Source organism: Leucopleurus acutus (assembly GCF_964270905.1).
Source record: "Leucopleurus acutus genome assembly, chromosome: 14".
Classification (NCBI taxonomy): Eukaryota; Metazoa; Chordata; class Mammalia; order Artiodactyla; family Delphinidae; genus Leucopleurus; species Leucopleurus acutus.
This window is the reverse complement of record NC_139156.1, coordinates 58,080,338-58,099,430: the sequence shown is the minus strand read 5'-3', so window position 1 is coordinate 58,099,430 and position 19,093 is coordinate 58,080,338. Positions and strand designations below refer to the sequence as shown.

The following is a 19,093-nucleotide window of genomic DNA, read 5'->3' as shown; positions in this document are numbered from 1 at the left end:
TTATGGTGGCTTCTCTTGTTGCGGAGCTCGGGCTCTAGGTGTGCAGGCTTCAGTAGTTGTGGTGCATGGGCTCAGTAGTTGTGGCTTGCAGGCTCAGTAGTTGTGGCGCACAGGCTTAGTTGCTCCGTGGCATGTGGGATCTTCCCGGACCAGGGCTTGAACCTGTGTCCCCTGCATTGGCAGACAGATTCTTAACCACTGCGCCACCAGGGAAGCCCAAAACTAACCATTTTAAAGTGAACAATTCAGTGACATTTAGTATATTCACAGTGTTGTGTGACCACCACCTCTATGTAGTTTCCAAACATTGTCATCATTCCAAAATAAAATCCTTTACCCATTAAGCAATTTTTTCCTAACCACTTCCCCCATCCCTGCCTAGGCCCCACCAATCTATCTTCTGTTTATAGCTTTATCTGTTCTGGATGTTTCCTATAAATGGGATTATTATGATACGTAACCTTTTGTGTCTGGCTTCTTTCACAATGTATTTTTGAGGTTCATCCATGTTGTAGCATGTATCACTGCTTCATTTCTTATTATCACTGAAGAATATTCCAATGTATGGATATATCACATTTTCTTCATCCATTCATCTGTTTATGGACATTGACCTTTTTCCACTTTTTGGCTATCGTGAATAGTGCTGTCATAAACATGAGTGTACGTGTACTTATTTGAGTACCTGTTTTCAGTTCTTTGGGGGTGTATACCTAGAAGTGGAATTGTGGGGTCATACGGTAATTTTATGTTTAACTTTTTGAGGAGCCACCAAATGGTGCTTAATCGCTTCTTATACCCACAGCATCTACCATAGGGCTGTACTCACAGAACAACATCTCACTATTTAGTTGGTTGTTCTTTGATTAGTATTTATAACCTCACCTCCCAATTCACGTTTTGGGCCTTGAGCATTAATTTTAAGGGAAATAGATGCATCCAGGACTTGAAAGTTAGCCAGTATCACCGTATGGATGTATCTGATTGTTGTCAGACAGCAGATATTTGTTCACCGAGGATGCTGTTTGGAGCAGCTGTGCTAATGCTCTGTGTTGGGTGGTTACAGAAGCAAAGTTAAGGTCCCTTCCCTTAAGCAGTGTATGTTCTGTTTCAGAAGATATTGTTAAGATTTGTGGATCCTCACTCAATTACATAGCAGGCTATGAAAAAATCCAGGAGCCTATGAAAGTGAGAGAGCTAAAAATAACTGTTAGCAAGCGAAACTCAGGATGACAAAAGAGTAAACTCTACTATTAATCTTTATTTTTTTCTACCACTGTTTTTGGCTCATCCACAATCTCATGACACGAGTGTTATGACATTGATTTTGAAACAACACACATTAGCAAAAGCTTAGAGGAGGCTTCACATATTATTTATGATCCAGGGTATTTTGACTCTTCTTATTGCTGACATGTGTATTTATGAATAGTGTTGATATTTATATAATACTAATGAAGCCAAAAGCTCAGTGTTGGACTAAGCATTTCTCTAGATCTGTTTAGAATAGTGTGTAATGAGTGATGTAAATAGTGTTTTACTATAAGACTGTATGATACAACCATATAATTTACTGATGTTATTTTGTAGTTAAAAATAAAATGATTCAAAACCTTAGAAAATAGAATAATTTAATTTTGATGTAGCATGAGTCCCCAGAATTAATTTGGAATGACTTATTCTCATTTTGATAGGCTTTTAGTCCAACTTTCAAGTTTTTATAGAAAAAAATGAAAAGAGAATAATGGTTTTTAGGGTTGTACTTGTAATAGAATATGCTGTCTATGTATGAAACAAATCCTAGGGCTCTGGAAAAGAGAAGTGGTATGGATAATTCTGAATCAGGGGAAGAAACATTTCTATTTGCCTTTTGAATGAATTATGCATATTTTTCCTTAGATTTGTCTTTCTAGTTAGATACTGCTTAGACTAAAATTAAATTGGTTTTCAATCTATTCTGTTAGCATATACCAATTTACAGTGGGGCCAGTGGGATGTCAGAAACAAACCAGCCTAAGATTAAAAAATTTGCAGTGGATAATATACAAAGTGGATAATATACATGTGTTTAGTTGAGAATTGGCTGCAGATAAGAGACTTCTGATTTTGTTCCACTCCTAGCTCTGTGTGTGTGTGTGTTTTTAACACTGATTCGGCTTGTAGCGAAGAGCTGCTGTGTTACATCTGTTTCTGCCTAGTTAACTCTGTTGGTTGGTGTCAGATGAGAGCTAATTTTGATATTAAATTGAGGAGTGGAGTGTGTGTCTGTGGCTGCGGGAAGGGAGAAAGGGGATCCAAGGTTGCTTGGTTGTTTTGTACACTATCAAAGTGCAGCTATTCACAGTGTTGTTTTACATTTATTTTTTGCCTTTGAAGTAAAAGTGATCACTACTGCCCTGAAATGTGACCTGTACAAGCACGTATTTACTATTGTGGAAAATGGTGCATCCTTCTCTTAGGTGCAGTTATTGGCCATATCTTGATAGTTCAATCAGTACCTAGATGCCAGGTGACCTTTGGGACAAATAGTGAATGTTGCCTGGGAAAGTTAATATTGATCTTTAAACAATGTTCGACTTTTTTTTTTCCTCCAGACAAAATGTTATACCTGCCTGGCTATTTGAGTAATAGTGGGATTTTTTATTTTTTAAATGATGGAATTCTTTTTTAGACTCCATCACAAACCTGATTTTTTAAAATGCGGAGAACAGGTCTGGCCTTAAAGAAGAGAGAAAGTTTACTTCTTTAGGCACTCGCTGTGGGGCTTCATGTCCTGTCCTGAATTCCATGTTCTTAAATACCCTTTAGTGGTATGAAAGAGCTAACATACCACCAAACATAGTATACCAGTAAATTCACTGCAGCTGTTGGGATTGAATAGTTGTGGAGATCCATAGATGGTTGCTGAATTTTAGGGATGTCCTTATGCCCAAATTAACACTTACATTTTTTTCTTTTGGCAGATTTGCCTGAAGATCTGGACAATCTTCTTTTTTGTCATGGACTGTTAAAACACTTGGAGTTCCAATTCTGGTATTTTCCCTTGTTTTATTATATTTTTAAGATATAAAATGTCAGTCTTGTTGAAATGTGTTGGTAATGGAGATGAACAATTCTTTTGATTGTGGTTAAGATTGTGGGAATAGCTTGTCATGAAGGTATATTTTAAGTGTTTATTAGTTATGAAATGTGTTTTGTTTTAATGTATGTTCATTTGCTTGTGTAACCAAAATGCCTGAAAGCAACTTTGCAATATTGGATACTTTTCTGTGACCTCTTTTCCTGCTTCCTGCAGTTGTATTTTGTGCAATCAAATTAAATTAGTTGATTCATCCTGAATAAATGATGAAAGATGAAATAATTATTTGGACATGGTGAAATGTCTTCTAATGAAATTTTGCCCCAAACCATTTTACCTTGGAAAGATCAGCTTCCTGTTTTAAACTTACTAAAGCAGAGTGATTCCTGTGTTCTATCGTGAAAGTGGTTGCACTATGAAAGCCAATGATTTCATTCCTAAATACACCTTGTTCCAAGTCTAACAGTCAGTAATTTATATAATGACACAAGGGGGAGTGCTTATTAGATTTGCAGATGACATAGATGACAGAATCAAGATTCAAAACAATTTTTAACAAGTTGGAAGACAGACTCAAACCAACAAGATGTACTTGAACTGTGATAAAATTTTAAAATCCCAGCATTTAAATTTGCATAAGGAAGAGAATGAAAAGACTCGGCTTGACAGAATTTTTGAAAGAATATCTGGGATTTTCAGTTGGACTGCCTGCTTGGCATGAGCCAGTTGTATGGCAGGTCTGGTAAGGAAGTTCATGTTACCTTGGGTTGCATTTATAATTGGATAATGCCTGGAATGCCAGATTTTAAGATGGGCATTAGCCAAACTAATGAGTGACCAAGAGGAGGAGGTGCTTGGAAACCTGTGATAATGTGGGCATGTTAAGGAACTGGGATATGAGTGGGCCAAGGTGGGGCTGGAGGTAGAATGGGATTTGATTGTAGCAGTTTTCAAAAGATACTTGTTTTCAAGTATATGAAGCCTCCTCATAATTAAAGAATTTCTTGAGATTGTTCCAGGGGAACTAGGACTAGTGGGTAGAAGTTATGGGAAGGCAGATTTTGGCTCCTGTGAGCAAGAAATATATTACAGTTAGAGCTGTCCAACAGTGGCATGAGCTGTCTTAAGAAGTGACAAATTCCTAATCACTGGAAGTATTTTGAGACTTTATGGCCTATCTGTTGGGGATATTGAAAAAGGGATCTTTTAATGTTTAACTAGAGGTTGGACTGGATAACCTCAAAGGTCCCTTTAGCCCCAAGTTTCTAAATCTGAGGGGAGAAAAATGGAGTGAACCTACAGCTTACTGATTGCAAAAAGGACAATCCTTTTTAAATTGCCTCTTTCAAGCTGACTGAACTAGTATAGTTCAATGGCCTAATTGTTTTCAGCAACAGAATCTTTGAGAGCAAATGTTAAACTCTTCAGTGTATCTGGCTAAAGTTTTGAGGAAAGACATTATTTTCCCCTTTGAGGTACATTAAATGTAAGTAAACAACCAGAGATAACTTTAATTTTATATTTTATGAGACATTTTTCAGAGTGTGTAGACATTGTATTGGATGGAAGTGATGATAGCTACTATATACTGAATATTAGATACTATGTTCACTTAATTCTCTCAACAATCCTGGGAGGGATATACTGTTATTTCCCTACAGGTAAAGTGATGGAAATGTTAAGTCATTTTCCCAGGGTTTCTCCGCTAGACATTGGTAGGACTGGCATGCATACTATTAGTCTAATTGCAGAGGCGGAACTAGCTAGAGCAGGCAGTCATGGCTCAGGTGAAGATAGCGCTGACTTAGACTTTAGAATAATGGCATTTGAGCCTTGAGTCTACTACTGACTGTTATCCTGAGTGAGTTCCACCTTCCCCTGAGCCTCAGTTTACCCATTGAGTCATCCTGCAGATTACATGACAAGTTATACGCAAGCACACCCTGTAAACTTTAAACTATAAAAAAGAGTTAAGATGTGGATATTATCTGTGAAGAGCAAGGTTAGAGCCCAGATATGACCCAACTCCCAGGCCAGGATGCTTTGGCCTGGTGCTCTTGGCAGGTGTACTCAATACCAGATTGGAGACCTAGGGGATTTTTGTGTACACCAGGAGGTTCTCAGAGAGCAGTATCACTCCCTACCTGGTATCAGATTTGTACAAACCTTGCTCGAATTGAGCAGTTTCATGAGCTAACTGGGTAGTAAGACACCTAGAGTTTTCCATTGTTTGAAAGGTGACCGGTTATGTTACTACATTAGTTTCAGTTTTCCAACCTGTGGGTTAGAGAATGTCACCAACCCTCTTCAAAGGGATGGGAAAACATGATTCTGTAGAAATGGCTCAATGGGAAGTTTTCTTACTTGTGAGACTTGGGAAATAGAATGTTTAGCTGAAATAGAAGAATCAGGATCATTGCTTTTTTTTTTTTTTTGGCTGCACCGCACATCTTGCAGCATCTTAGTTCCCCAACCAGGGTTAGGGATCAAACCCAACCCTGCCCCATGCAGTGGAAGTGTGGAGTTCTAACCACTGGACTGCCAGGGAATTCCCTCTTTTTTTTTTTAAATGATTAAATGAATTTATTAATTTCTTTATTTGGTCAAAAGTATCCATCAAAAATTTTCAGCAAGCATCATTTTAAATGGTGAAATGTTAGCACTATTTCCTTTAAAATCAGTAAAGGATGAAAGTAATCATGATCACTACTGCACTTCAACAGTGTGCTGAATGTACTGATCAGTAAGACAAGAAAAAACATCATTCTAAATGGTGACTCTACATTTTTTACATTAAGTTTAGGAACAAGACAGAAATGCCTACAATTACTATTATAGTTGACATTTTTTTGAGGTTTAGCAAGGGGAGGAAGACAACAACATAAAGCAATCAATATAATTATTGGAAGAGAAGTAACAATATAATTGTATACTTAGAAAAACCAAGAAAGTATAGAAAAACAATTACTAGAATTAATGAGCTATTTTGGTAAGATGGCTAAATACAAATCAAACATTAAAGAAATAGCTTTTCTATGTTAACAATAACCAGAACGAAATGGATATTAGTAGCATATTCCACTTACAATAGTGACAAAAGTCTAAAATATTTAGAAATAATTTAATACAAAAGTCATAGAATCAATATAAAAACAAAACACTACAAAATCTCTCCGTCTTTTTTTTTTAAGTTTCAGATTTTTTGCAGTAAGTTTAATATACTTCCATCATATTTTTTGCATCATAGACTTATTCTTTGATGTTGATTTTATGTTTATAGTAGACATATATCTTGAACCACTGTCATGTAATTTTATTAATTTCAATAAAGGTTATCCATTAAATATATAGCTTAGATGTGGTCTCTTAAATGCCCCATGAATAACTCATATAAATAACGTGTAAAATCCTAAAAGAAATTCCTTCTCAGGCTGTGACCCAGTTTCTGGTTGGCAAATATAGTCGCTCTGGCTTTGTTACATAATACCTGCCTGTCATTACTTCTGTGGTCATTTTGCATCTGAAAAGGTAATACTAAAGAGTCTTTTAATTTATTTTTAGAAGTTTCATTATTAAGAGCCTTTCCCCCCTTTTTAATCCTTTAAGGTCTTGATTTCCTGTTTAAAGATGTTCTTCACCCAAATGCAGTTTTTCCTGTTGGTCAAATAAGACAACTATCAACATTGCCTGTTTGTCCTCTTTTTAATCTCTAAAGGATGGATGTTTGTAAGATGTTGCTTAATATGGTCTGGAATACTCTGGCCGTTTGTTGAATTGTAAATGACTTTCAAATGTGCAAGTTCTGTTAAATACAAGGAGAACCTCTATGGGTAACTTTTGTACTGAAGAAGTCATTTGTCAACCATGGTAAAACTTGCAAACCCACTTTATACAGAGTGGATTCTTGAAGCTATACAGAAAATAAAAAAGCAAAAGCAAAGGCCCTCTGAAGAGAGAATCTGCCATGCAGTCAGCACTTCCCATGGGTTGGATAAGAAGACAGTCTCTGAACAGCTGGAACTCAGTGTTCAGGATGGCTCAGTTCTCAAAGTCACCAACAAAGGCCTTGCCTCCTATAAGGACCCAGACAACCCTGGGCGCTTTTCATCAGTTAAACCAGGCACTTTTCCTAAGTCAGCCAAGGGGTCTAGAGGATCATGTAATGATCTCCGCAATGTGGATTGGAATAAACTTCTGAGGAGAGCAATTGAAGGACTTGAGGAGCCCAATGGCTCCTCCCTGAAGAACATAGAGAAGTATCTCAGAAGTCAAAGTGATCTCACAAGCACCACCACCAACCCAGCCTTTCAGCAGCGGCTGCGACTGGGGGCCAAACGTGCGGTGAACAATGGGAGGCTACTGAAAGACGGACCGCAATACAGGGTCAACTATGGAGGCTTAGATGGCAAAGGGGCTCCGAAATACCCCAGTGCTTTCCCATCGTCGCTCCCACCTGTCAGCCTTCTACCCCATGAGAAAGACCAGGTAAGTGCAGAGAGAATGTCAATACACTGTAAATATTGCCCATTTGACTTGTAGAGTTTCAGTTAAGTTTTATACAGACATAAGTTCTGAGTTAAGTGTGATAAAATAAAATGTTTTGCCTCAGAGCAGGCTTATATATTTTAAGAGGTATATATTGTTTTACAGTATAAATTGTTCTCTATTGTTTTACAACGTATTAAGGGCTTCCTCGCTGGTTGACTAAGAATTTAATGTGATGATTATGTGGTTTGTTTTTTAAACTATGATTGCTAATCCGTGGGTGCTTGAAGGGACCAGGATAGATAACTTTAATCTTCCTTCCTCAAGGCAGGATCATATATATTTCAAAAATCCAAGAAAGGCCATTATATGTTTTTCTCTTTTAAAATTATTATTTATTTTTTTAGCTTTGTGAGGTATAATTGATATATTTTTCCCTTTATTGTTATTTCAGAGAAGAAGAATCTATAGACTAATTATTTTAATACTGATCGTCTGTGCATTACTGGAACTGTTTTACTATGTGACCTAAATCCTGCCTGTTTCAATTTAAAGTCATTTGTTGTTGTTCACTTCTCAGCAGGTGAAAGTGAATGTTTATTTTATCTCATACTGTATCTTATAATCTTTGGTTTCTCTGGGCCTTCTGTCATTTCCATAATAGTTATACGTATATGGCAGATTTCTCCTTAAGTTACTGCTACAATTTAAAGTCTTTGGTTAAGTAGGATTTTCCTTTGTTTTATTTCAAAGCTATTGAAATTACTGCCCAAACTAAAACCAAAACAGAGCAGTAGCAAATTGTTTATAAAGGTTTCGGCCCTCCAGTTTGGGGGCTTGTTGTCTGTCCTTTGGGTGAATGGATGCATTGATAACAGTTAACTTTACACCTTGTAAGCCATTAGCCATTGTTGATAGAAAGGGTGATGGTTGTATGTGCTAACTGCATTTTCAGAAGTGATGGAAACAGTGTTAGGAAAAGCTGTGCTCCTGATGACTTGTTTTTCCTCTTTGGATACTGTTGCGCATAAGATAGACCCTGCTTCCCTTCTTGCCTTAAGCTGATAGAGGCCCAGTTCTACAAACTGGGTGGGACCAGGTGATTTGCCTTTCCACAGACCAATCGAAACCCTAGAATTTCTTTCTTTTTCTTTTTTTTTTAAATGTATTTCTTTTAACATCTTTATTGGAGTATAATTGCTTTACAATGGTGTGTTAGTTTCTGCTTTATAACAAGGTGAATCAGCTATACATATACGTATATCCCCATATCTCCTCCCTCTTCCATCTCCCTCCCACCCTCCCTATCCTACCCCTCTAGGTGGTCACAAAGCATCAAGCTGATCTCCCTGTGCTATGTGGCTGCTTCCCTCTAGCTGTCGATTTTACATTTGGTAGTGTATATATGTCTATGCCACTCTCTCACTTCATCCCAGCTTACCCTTCCCCCTCCCCATGTCCTCAAGTCCATTCTCTACGTCTACGTCTTTATTCTTGTCCCGCCCCTAGGTTCTTCAGAACCTTTTTTTTTTTTTTACATTCCATATATATGTGTTAGCATACAGTATTTGTTTTTCACTTTCTGACTTACTTCACTCTGTATGACAGACTCTAGGTCCATCCACCTCACTACAAATAATTCAATTTCGTTTCTCTTTATGGCTGAGTAATATTCCATTATATGTGCCACATCTTCTTTATCCATTCACCTGTCACTGGACACTTAGGTTGCTTCCATGTCCTGGCTATTGTAAATAGAACTGTAATGAACATTGTGGTCCATGGCTCTTTTTGAATTATGGTTTTCTCAGGGTATATACCCAGTAGTGGGATTACTGGGTCATATGGTAGTTCTATTTTTAGTTTTTTAAGGAACCTCCATACTGTTCTCCATAGTGGCCGTATCAATTTACATTCCCACCAACAGTGCAAGAGGGTTCCCTTTTCTCCACACCCTCTCCAGCATTTATTGTTTGTAGATTTTTTGATGACGGCCATTGTGACTGGCGTGAGGTGATACCTCACTGTAGTTTGGATTTGCATTTCTCTAATGATTAGTGATGTTGAGCATACTTTTGTGTGTTTGTTGGCAATCTGTATATCTTCTTTGGAGAAATGTCTGTTTAGGTCTTCTGCACATTTTTGGATTGGGTTGTTTGTTTTTTGATATTGAGCTGCATGAGCTGCTTGTATATTTTGGAGATTAATCCTTTGTCAGTTGCTTTGTTAGCAAATATTTTCTCCCATTTTGAGGGTTGTCTTTTCGTCTTGTTTATGGTTTCCTTTGCTGTGCAAAAGCTTTTAAGTTTCATTAGGTCCCATTTGTTTATTTTTGTTTTATATGTATGTTTTGTTTATTTATTTACTTTTGGCTGCATTGGATCTTTCTGCATGTGGGCTTTCTCTAGTTGCAGCAAGCAGGGGCTGCTCTTCTTTGCGGTGCGCAGGCTTCTCATTGCAGTGGCTTCTCTTGTTGCAGAGCATGGGCTCTAGGCACGCGGGCTTCAGTAGTTGTGGCTCGTGGGCTCAGTAGCTGTGGCTCGCAGGCTCTAGTGCACAGACTCAGTAGTTGTGGTGCACGAGCTTAGTTGCTCCACGGCATGTGAGATCTTCCCGGACTAGGGCTCGAACCCGTGTCCCCTGCATTGGCACGTGGATCCTTAACCACTGTGCCACCAAGGAAGTCCCTCATTATATATTTTTAAATTTATTTGTTTATTTTTGGCTGCGTTAGGTCTTTGTTACTGCGCACGGGCTTTCTCTAGTTGCGGCGAGTGGGGGCTACCCTTCGTTGCAGTGCGCAGGCTTCTCCTTGCGGTGGCTTCTCGTGTTGGAGGATGGGCTCCAGGCACGTGGGCTTCAGTAGCTGTGGCGCACGGGCTTAGTTGCTCCGCGGCATGTGGGATCTTCCCGGACCAGGGCTTGAACCCGTGTCCCCTGCATTGGCAGGTGGATTCTTAACCACTGTGCCACCAGGGAAGCCCTAAATATTTTTATAAAAGCTTATGCCATCAGGAAATTCCTTAAGGGAATATAGAGCCATTTTTTGATGGCTTTGGATATCTGTTTTAAATATATATAAATTACTCTAAGGTATATTAAGCTTTTATAATTATCAGGTGCATGGACTAATTCAGGCAGCTTTAGGCAATTTAATAGCATGTTTTAATAATTTTGTGGTCCAGGGGAGTATCAACTTGTGATAGAGGAATCACTACAGATTTTCCACAGTTCCTTTCCTATCCTTCTCTTTAACCTTGCCCATCATTTCTTGACATCCTTATATTTTTTTCATACAGCATCTATACAGAAGTATTTTTAGTCTGAAGGAAGACTCATGTCTGAAAGTGTCTAGAATTGAGAACAGAGTGATTTATTGCTTATCATGCAGTTGTTCCTGCTCTTTTTATGATGCTGATCTTTACATTGTCCAGTTAGCATCATCATATAACAAGGAAAGCTGAGAAAATATGTCCTAGAATTTTTATTTGATGAAATTTGGGGATTAGTTGTGTTGAGTAATCATAATCTAATTTTTAAAAAAGGACAAATAAACATAAATGAAAATCAGATTGCCGATTTGGCCAGAATGTATTGTACTGTTTCTATTGTATATTACAATAGCCTTTTCCCTTGAAAAATGTAATAAAAAGTACATCAGAATATATTGCCCTTTGAGATTACAAGGGATAAATAGTTTAATACCCTGTAAACTTTCTAGGTCAATGTAATAGAAATTCTTAACCTGGGTCCATGAATGAGTTTGGGGTAGGTGGGCTAACAAATCCCCTGAAATAGAACAGTCCTTTGTATCCACACGTTTTCCTAGGTTCAGGGTCTGTAGTTTTTATCAGATTTTCAAAGGAATCTAAAGTGTCAAAGACCAATGTGAACATTTTTGTACTGTAGAAAATATTTTGAGTTTCTTATACTAAAACCATATATGTATGCTGGTTGCTGGCTTTTGATTATTCTTGCTTCAGCTGTTGAACTTGGATCTATATGTTGATTAGTTGTACTATAGCTTCATGTATATAGGACTTGTTCTCGTATCTTTGAAAGGCAGATTATCATTGTTCTTGATGTGCTAGAGGTCTGTAAAATTCACATTGTGGGAGGACATTTATGGTATAAATGGCCACTGTACAGAGATGAAGTCATTCAATCACAGTTAGCCAACTAATGGCTTTCAAGAAGCTGTTATTCTGGTTACCTTTGTTGAATAGTTTAATTGTAAAAAAGAAAATAAAAATGGTAAAAATAATAACATTTCTTAAGTGTTAAAATGCTGGCACTATTCCAGGTGCCTTACATTTACTGTCTCCTTATCACAATAACTGTGAGGGCCATAGATTATTATCCTTATTTTATAGATGAAAAACTGAGGCTCAAAGCCTAAGCAGTTTGTCCAAGGTCACTTTCAGAGCTGGTGCGTGGTGAAGCCAAGATTCTAATGAAACAGTCTGACTCCAGACCTCTTTACCAGTGGGCTGTATACTTGGTCAACAGGAGTGGCTTTTCATTAACAGTGAAAGTATCTCTTCCATTTCCTCAAATGCTTAGAAGCAGTTGTCCCCCAACAAATAGATTTCTGGCATTTTAAATTTGGTAGTTGCAATGAACTTAGTACAGTTTTTAAAGCAGGCACTATTTATAATATTAGCAGTATGGGAAAGCAGTAGGGAAAATAGTAAATCTGTGTCTAATTAAATGTAACATCATCATCATTCCTATGCATGACTGCTAGAAGGAATACAATGCAAGTTAAAATAGAAGAGCTCCTTCCTTTCTGAAATGTAATTGCACATCTTCTGATAGTCTAGAATTCAAACTGGATATTACCATACTGGCTCCTTAGCGTAACTCCTTTGTATTTATTTAAGAAAGCTCTGTTTGGTGAGGTGATATGGAAATGAATTAAACCACTGAAGATAAAACTTTATCTTTGACTTGGTGAGGGAACTCCTAAAGGATAGTGTTAGTATTTCTCATTAAAAATGGTAAAGCTCAATTAGGTCAGATTATGAGGACTTTGGAAAGTCAGATATTCTAAGACAGACTTCAGTTATTACTATACATTTTGTAGCATTAAGATTCCATTTGAACATTTGGGCTTTAGCATTTTTATAAAATCAGTTTGGTTCAATTTTAAACATTCCTTGGTATTTCACTTTATTGGGAATATCTTCCTAAAATTTATTAAGTGTCACATCTTGGTATGTTTCTAGTGCAGTGCATAGTATGGGAACTCTCATTCTAGGCAGCTGTAGTTGGAAAGAGAGACACTTCTAATACCAGGTAGGGCTTTTGATGTTTTTTTCTTGAAGAAATGAAATAACTGTATTACAATCTTATGAAAAACCTTCTAACGTAATTGCCGCAATGATACTGTCAATAAGAAAAAAATAAAAATGAGTTTCAGAAGGAGCACAGATGATCAGAAATGGGGCTGAGAGACAGAACTATATTAAAAATCACTTTTCATGGTCTTGGCCTGTTTAGTTGTTTGTTCTATTTGTCCCCCACCTCCTTTTAGGGAGATATTTTATTAGGGTTTTTGGTGGGGTAATTAGTATGAAATTTTTCCATAAATAGAAGATTAATGTACATCCTACATCAGTTTATCGTGTTGTGTAAATGGTGTAATTTAAAGAACTTTATTTTTACGGACTTCCCTGGTGGCGCAGTGGTTAAGAATCCACGGGCCAATGCAGGGGACATAGGTTCAAGACCTGGTCCGGGAAATCCCACATGCCGCGGAGCAACCAAGCCCCTGCGCCACAACTACTGAGCCTGTGCTCTAGAGCCCACGAGCCACAACTACCGAAGGCCGCGCACCTAGAGCCCATGCTCCACAATAAGAGAAGCCACCGCAATGAGAAGCCTGCATACCGCAAGGAAGAGTAGCCCCTGCTCACCACAACTAGAAAAGCCCACATGCAGCAACGAAGACCCAACACAGCCAAAAATAAATAAAATAAAAAGTAGATAAATTTTTTAAAAAAAGAACTTTATTTTTAGATTTTCTTTTCTTCAGTTTTCTCCCTGCCCTAGAGAGACCCTCCTCATCCCCCTCTGGAACTTTTCCAATATCCCGTACTTTGTGAAGGACCATTCCCTCGTCCATATTGTTCTATGATGTGGCAGGCTTCCAGAAGTTTCTCAGCCCTAGGAGAACTGTTCATGGTCTCAGACAACTCTGGATCTTTTTGACAGAAATGTGTGTATTTTTTATCTGCTAATTATAGCGTCCAAATGACCTCCTCTCTGTTGTCCTTCTCAGTTCTCCTTTGAATTGGTGTCCTTTGTATTGCAGATGTCACATTTCTCAAAGAGTGCTTAGTTGTGTGCATTCAACTGAAAGTTGGATAAAGGCCTAAATACGGCAGAATACACTCTTCCATATTCTGTAACCTGAATTTTGGGATCAGTATGAATGAAAGTAGGTTTTAGAATGACTGAAGTCAGACAGAAACCTATTATATAATGTGAATGGCTAGGTGAATCCATAGTGCTGTTCCAGGGTCAGGGAAGGAAAAGGATTGTGTTATGTTGTTCCTATGGGTAAGCTTCAGAAGTTCTTCAAAATAGCACTAGGACTGCTTTTGTGAGCAGATAGTACCAGTTGCTGGGGTGTTGTTGAGAGAGCCCTCAGATTGTCTAAGACTAGTTAGTCGGGTCAAGGGAAGGATGCGTCTTTCTCTCGCACTCAGGAGTGACAGCATGTTCCACTTTTGAGCTTTTATTGAGATGGGACTTGTCTAGACTTCTAATGAAATAGGTTTCAGGAAAAATAGAAACATTATGTCAGAGGATTTTGGACTCTTAAAATGAGTGTTAAGTATTCTTTTTAACTCTTTGGATCTTAGATATGTTTGACATTATAGCTGCCTTTTCCTCACCTTGACGTGAATGATATATAGAGCAGTCTATTTTTTGATTTCCTAATGGTATTTTCTTCCAAGCATTAAGGATGCTAAGGGTGTAATTTCTTGACTAATTTTGGATATTTTCAGCAGCTTTCAGGAATTTACTGTTGTGTTCCCTATACCTATTTGGATTATAACAGCTGTATTTGTTATACTTTGAGTGCTAAGAAAAATCTATATTTTGTAGCTTTGAAGTTATTTAACAGTTAAGTGTTGTTTGCTGATTTATTCTGACCATATCTTGGATGGCGAAGATTTTTATAATGTTTCTCAGAACAAAGGTCTATATTCTTTTTATATATTTTATCTTTGTAATGTAAAAAGAATACACGAGAAAATGTGATTGTTTTATCACTGCAATAGCAAATTTTATTGGAAAATTCATGACTTTTTGTTTTGTTTATAAACTTAATTTTCTTGGCCTATACATTAAACTACAGTAGATTTGATTGAACTGTTCTTCTCCAGTTAAACCAGCATTTCGCATGTGAATCTGCATCTTCTCAGGTACTTTCATCTCTCCAGTCTATTAATGTTTCTGAGTACATAAACATCAATTAGCTCACTAAATTAAAGTTTGCAAATGAGTCAGCCATGTAATTTGTGACATTTTCATTTAGCAGCGCCATGAGGAAAGTGTGTTTTGTTTGTGTGTGGGTGCTCTTACCTCACTGTCTTCAGGTGGTGATGGGGAGTTTATAGAAGTAAGAGAAGGGGGCCTGGCAGGGCTCATTGTGAAATGCCAATCACTGTCATCATGCTTATGATTAGGACCGGACTGCTTTCCCAGAGAAGTCTCTAGGAGTTGCAAACTGTATACTGTTGTTCTTCCTTTTATAAGCGAACCTTTTAATTAGCAGAATATTAATGGTAGAGTGTAACTTTTTTTTTTTGCTTTGTTTTGTGAAATGTAATACATTGAAAGCGCTGCGAAGTGAACTATATAGGCAGAGTTCTAGAGTAAATGATATTAGATTTAAACTGTGAGGCTGGTTTCTTCAAAGATACAAAATAAATACTAATCAGTGGTCTAAGCAAAATCCAGGAAGGATTTGTGTTAATTTGACAAGTGGGTTTAGAATTCTTTAGCCATTATTTTTTAGAAACCAGCTTTGTTCATACATCCTTTCTCTAATTTGCTTCACTTTTGATCTTTGATAAAACCAGCTGCAATTTTGTTTCATTAACAAACTTAACTGGTTAACAGATGTTTGTTTTGGCTTGATTGTATCCTTTCTATTAGAAACAGCATAAGCATACATAGAAACCATGCTGGGCCTTTTCCTGTCTGTAGCTAGACAGGCATTTCAGAAGAGCAACTTAATTTTATTTACAAGTTCAAATTTTTGTTCCTCTGTGCTATTATAGTAGGTATACAAACGTTTTAGCTCTTGTTTCTCCTGTCAGGGAGGTCTTTTGTTCCTAATCCTCCATCTGTTAGTCCAGTACCACCCCACCCCACCCCCTTTTTTTTTAGCATTCCAAAATCTCAGCATGCAGAAAAAGGTATTGCAGAATAGGTAATTGAGATATCAGTGACTCTTCCACAGTTCAAGGGAGGGAATGGGACTAGCCTGGTAAATTTAGATAATTTCTTCCATCTTCTTTGATGTTGGGAAGCTGCCATATGGAGAGCAATGAGGCCTACAGGAAGGAGGTGAGCCTTGGTCTGGGCTGCCTGTGATACTCACAGTGGTGTGGGCTGGGAGCCAGAGGCCGCGCTTGAATGTGTCTGTAGTAGTTTCTGATGCCACCAGTTTTGATTTTTGTCCATGGTTGACTGCCATGCTTGTGACCATCTCAGATCATAAATGCGATGATGAAGTTCAAGAAAACAGAGAGTAAAGATTATATGGCGTAAGAGAAACAATAATAAGAGCAGCAAAGAGTGCTCAAACTAAAATCTAGTATTAAGGACATGAAATGATGATTCTTGTTTGATATTTGATCAACTAGTTTTCCAAACCGGTATTTTAATATCATGTACAAGCTTCTACCTTATATCGAAACCCAACTGCAGCTATTGAGCCTTGAGATGTGAGTGAAGCAGCAGAACACAGAATCTGCTAGTGGAAGAGTGTGGGCAGTTTGAAGAATATAAGCTCTTCCAGCTACAGTACTGGCAGGACGTGAGGAGACTGGGAAAAGCAGGCAGTGGTGGGAGCCAGGAAGACGATTCCCCCTTAACTTTGTATTTACAAAATTGCAATACTGCAGAAAAGTTGAAAGAGTAGTGCAATAAGTGCTATATTTCTTTCACTAGATTCACTGATTTTTAACATTTTTCCACATTTGTTCTTTCTCTCCCGTGTGTGTGTGTTTGTGTATACACACATACATACACATATTCACACTTTTTGGCTGAACTGTTTGAAAATGATAGCAAACATTATGATATTAAATTATAATAATTATATGTCAAGGAACATTCTCCTGTATAACCACAGTACTTTTATCTCATGTAAGAAATTCAACAGTGAAACAAGAGTGTTATATCTAATAGATAGTCCGTATTTCTTCAGAGGGACCCAAAATGTCGTTTATAACTTTCGTTTTTCAACCAGGATCCAGTTAAGAATCTTGCATCACATTTAGTTGTCATGTCTCCTTTAATAGGGAACCGTTTTTCCTCTTCTTTTACTTCTTCTGTCAGTGACAGTTTTGAAGAGTCTAAGCCAGTTGTTTTGTAGGATGTCCCACAATTAGTGTTTGTCTGATTAGGTCCTCACGATTAGGTTCAGAGTAAATATTTTCGGCGAGAATACTGCATGGGTCATGTTGTGTATTTCCTTTTTTGTCACATCCTTTCAGGTTGTCTTGTTACTGTCAGTGCTTATTTGATTAGTTGGTTAAGGTGGTGTCTGCCAGATCTCTCTTTATAAAGGCACCTTTTTCGTTTTGCAGTGAATAAGTAATTTGTACAGTGATACTCTGAGACCGTGTGAATAACCTTTCACCCTTTGTATATTAGTTTTCTATTACTTGCTGTGAGAAATTACCACAATCTTAGTGGCTTAAAACACCGCAGATTTATTGTCTTCCAGTTCTGTAGGTTGGAAGCCCAACATGGGTCTCATAGGGTTGAGATCAAGGGGTCAGTACTGTGCTCCTTTCTGGAGGCTCTAGGGGAGAATCTGTTTCTTCACCTTTTCCAGCTTCTACAGCCTGTCTGCATTTCTTGGCTCATGGCCCCCTCCCTCTGCCTTCAAAGCCAGCACATCCCATCTCTGACCATTTTATCATAGTTACTTCTTTCTGTGACCAACCACCTGGACAGCTTTTCAAGGATTCGTGTGGTTAGATTGGGGCCACTTACATAATCCAGGATAATCTCCCCATCTCTAAGTCTTTAACTTAATCACAGCTATAAAGGTCATTTTGCCATGTAAGGTGACAGGTGGACAGGTTCTTGGCATTAGGGAGTGGATATTTGGGTGTGGGGGGTGGCATTATTCTGCTTGCCACACAGTGGTTTCAGTATCCTCACCTAAATCAGTTTTTGCACTAGAGGTTGCAAATCTTTGAAGGTTTTGGAGCTATAGTGTAATCACATGGTCTAAGTCTGCTTGGAAAGGAATGAATCACAATTTATGGGAATAATGCTAGCTGAAGGCTGGAAGTCAGGCAGCCTGAGTTCTAGGTCTGGTGGTACATCCTGAATCATTTCCACGAGGGCAGAAACAGGGGCTGCCTCCCATTTCCACTTAGTGTTTCTTTACTCTGGAGTCAAAGAACTGAAGAATGGATTTGGCAGTAATAGCTTGAGAGTTTTTAACAATAGGAGTTTGGATATCCAAAACGTTTTCTAACAAGTACATTTAAAGTTGTAGACAAGGATCTCTCATTTAAATGCCCACAGAGTGCATGAAGATGTAAAACAACTTAATAAGAGAGGCTCTTTGGTGACGTTTTGAAGACTAAGTAACATCTGAAGAATTTTGTGTCTGTTATTGAAATTTGAATCCTCAGAGAACTCTGAACAGGCCAAAAAAGAAAGTGACTTATTTAAAAAAGAATAATATCATTGTCACAATTCTATATGTCAGTTATACTTCAATAAAGTTGGGAAAAAAGAAAAATATCATGCAGTTGGATGTATATTATATTCTTTTAGTTCTTGGTAAAAACTTAGAAAAAAAAATCACATCAAAATTCACAAAGGCAGTTAACCTTAACAATTCTTCATTTCCTTTCATTCCACAGTGTTTTAGTAGAATTTTCTGCAGTAGCTGCAGTTAGTTGGAATACCTTGGTAATACTGACTGTTCCAGTTGGTAAAGAATAACTGCTTAGTTATCAGCCTGTAAATGTGCTTTCTAGAGCTGATAAAAAAAGATGATCTTCTCATCTGATGAGCTCTGACACTATAAACCTCCCTTCCAACTTATCTCATTTTTCCACCAGCTACTGAAATATAATAAGATGCCAACAATTACATCCTCACAAAGCATTTATACCAACTTATATAAAATCATCTCTGCATTGGAAAATTGTGTAATATCTTGATTTCAATTTAACATAGTATATTGGTTAGCAATAAGTCTTGCTAGGGTAGGAACAAAAGTCTACAGGCAGTTTTGATCAGGGGCAAATTATATGT

At 37.7% G+C, this 19,093-nt stretch overlaps 1 protein-coding gene across 7 annotated transcripts in view; it reads left to right on the top strand.

Moving 5' to 3' along the window:
- The window catches only part of KAT6B (lysine acetyltransferase 6B), a 226,513-nt gene that overhangs the window by 55,716 nt on the left and 151,704 nt on the right, over positions 1 to 19,093 (top strand). For 5 of the 7 annotated variants that reach the window (XM_082854691.1, XM_082854693.1, XM_082854692.1 and 2 more), the window contains 2 exons: positions 2,964 to 3,033; positions 6,686 to 7,564. In XM_082854691.1, coding sequence (XP_082710817.1) covers positions 6,944 to 7,564 — 621 coding nt within the window. In that variant the 5' untranslated portion in view covers positions 2,964 to 3,033; positions 6,686 to 6,943. Of the gene's footprint in view, positions 1 to 2,963; positions 3,034 to 6,685; positions 7,565 to 19,093 lie in introns of those variants that run through there. The other 2 variants (XM_082854696.1, XM_082854695.1) reach the window with 1 other exon arrangement.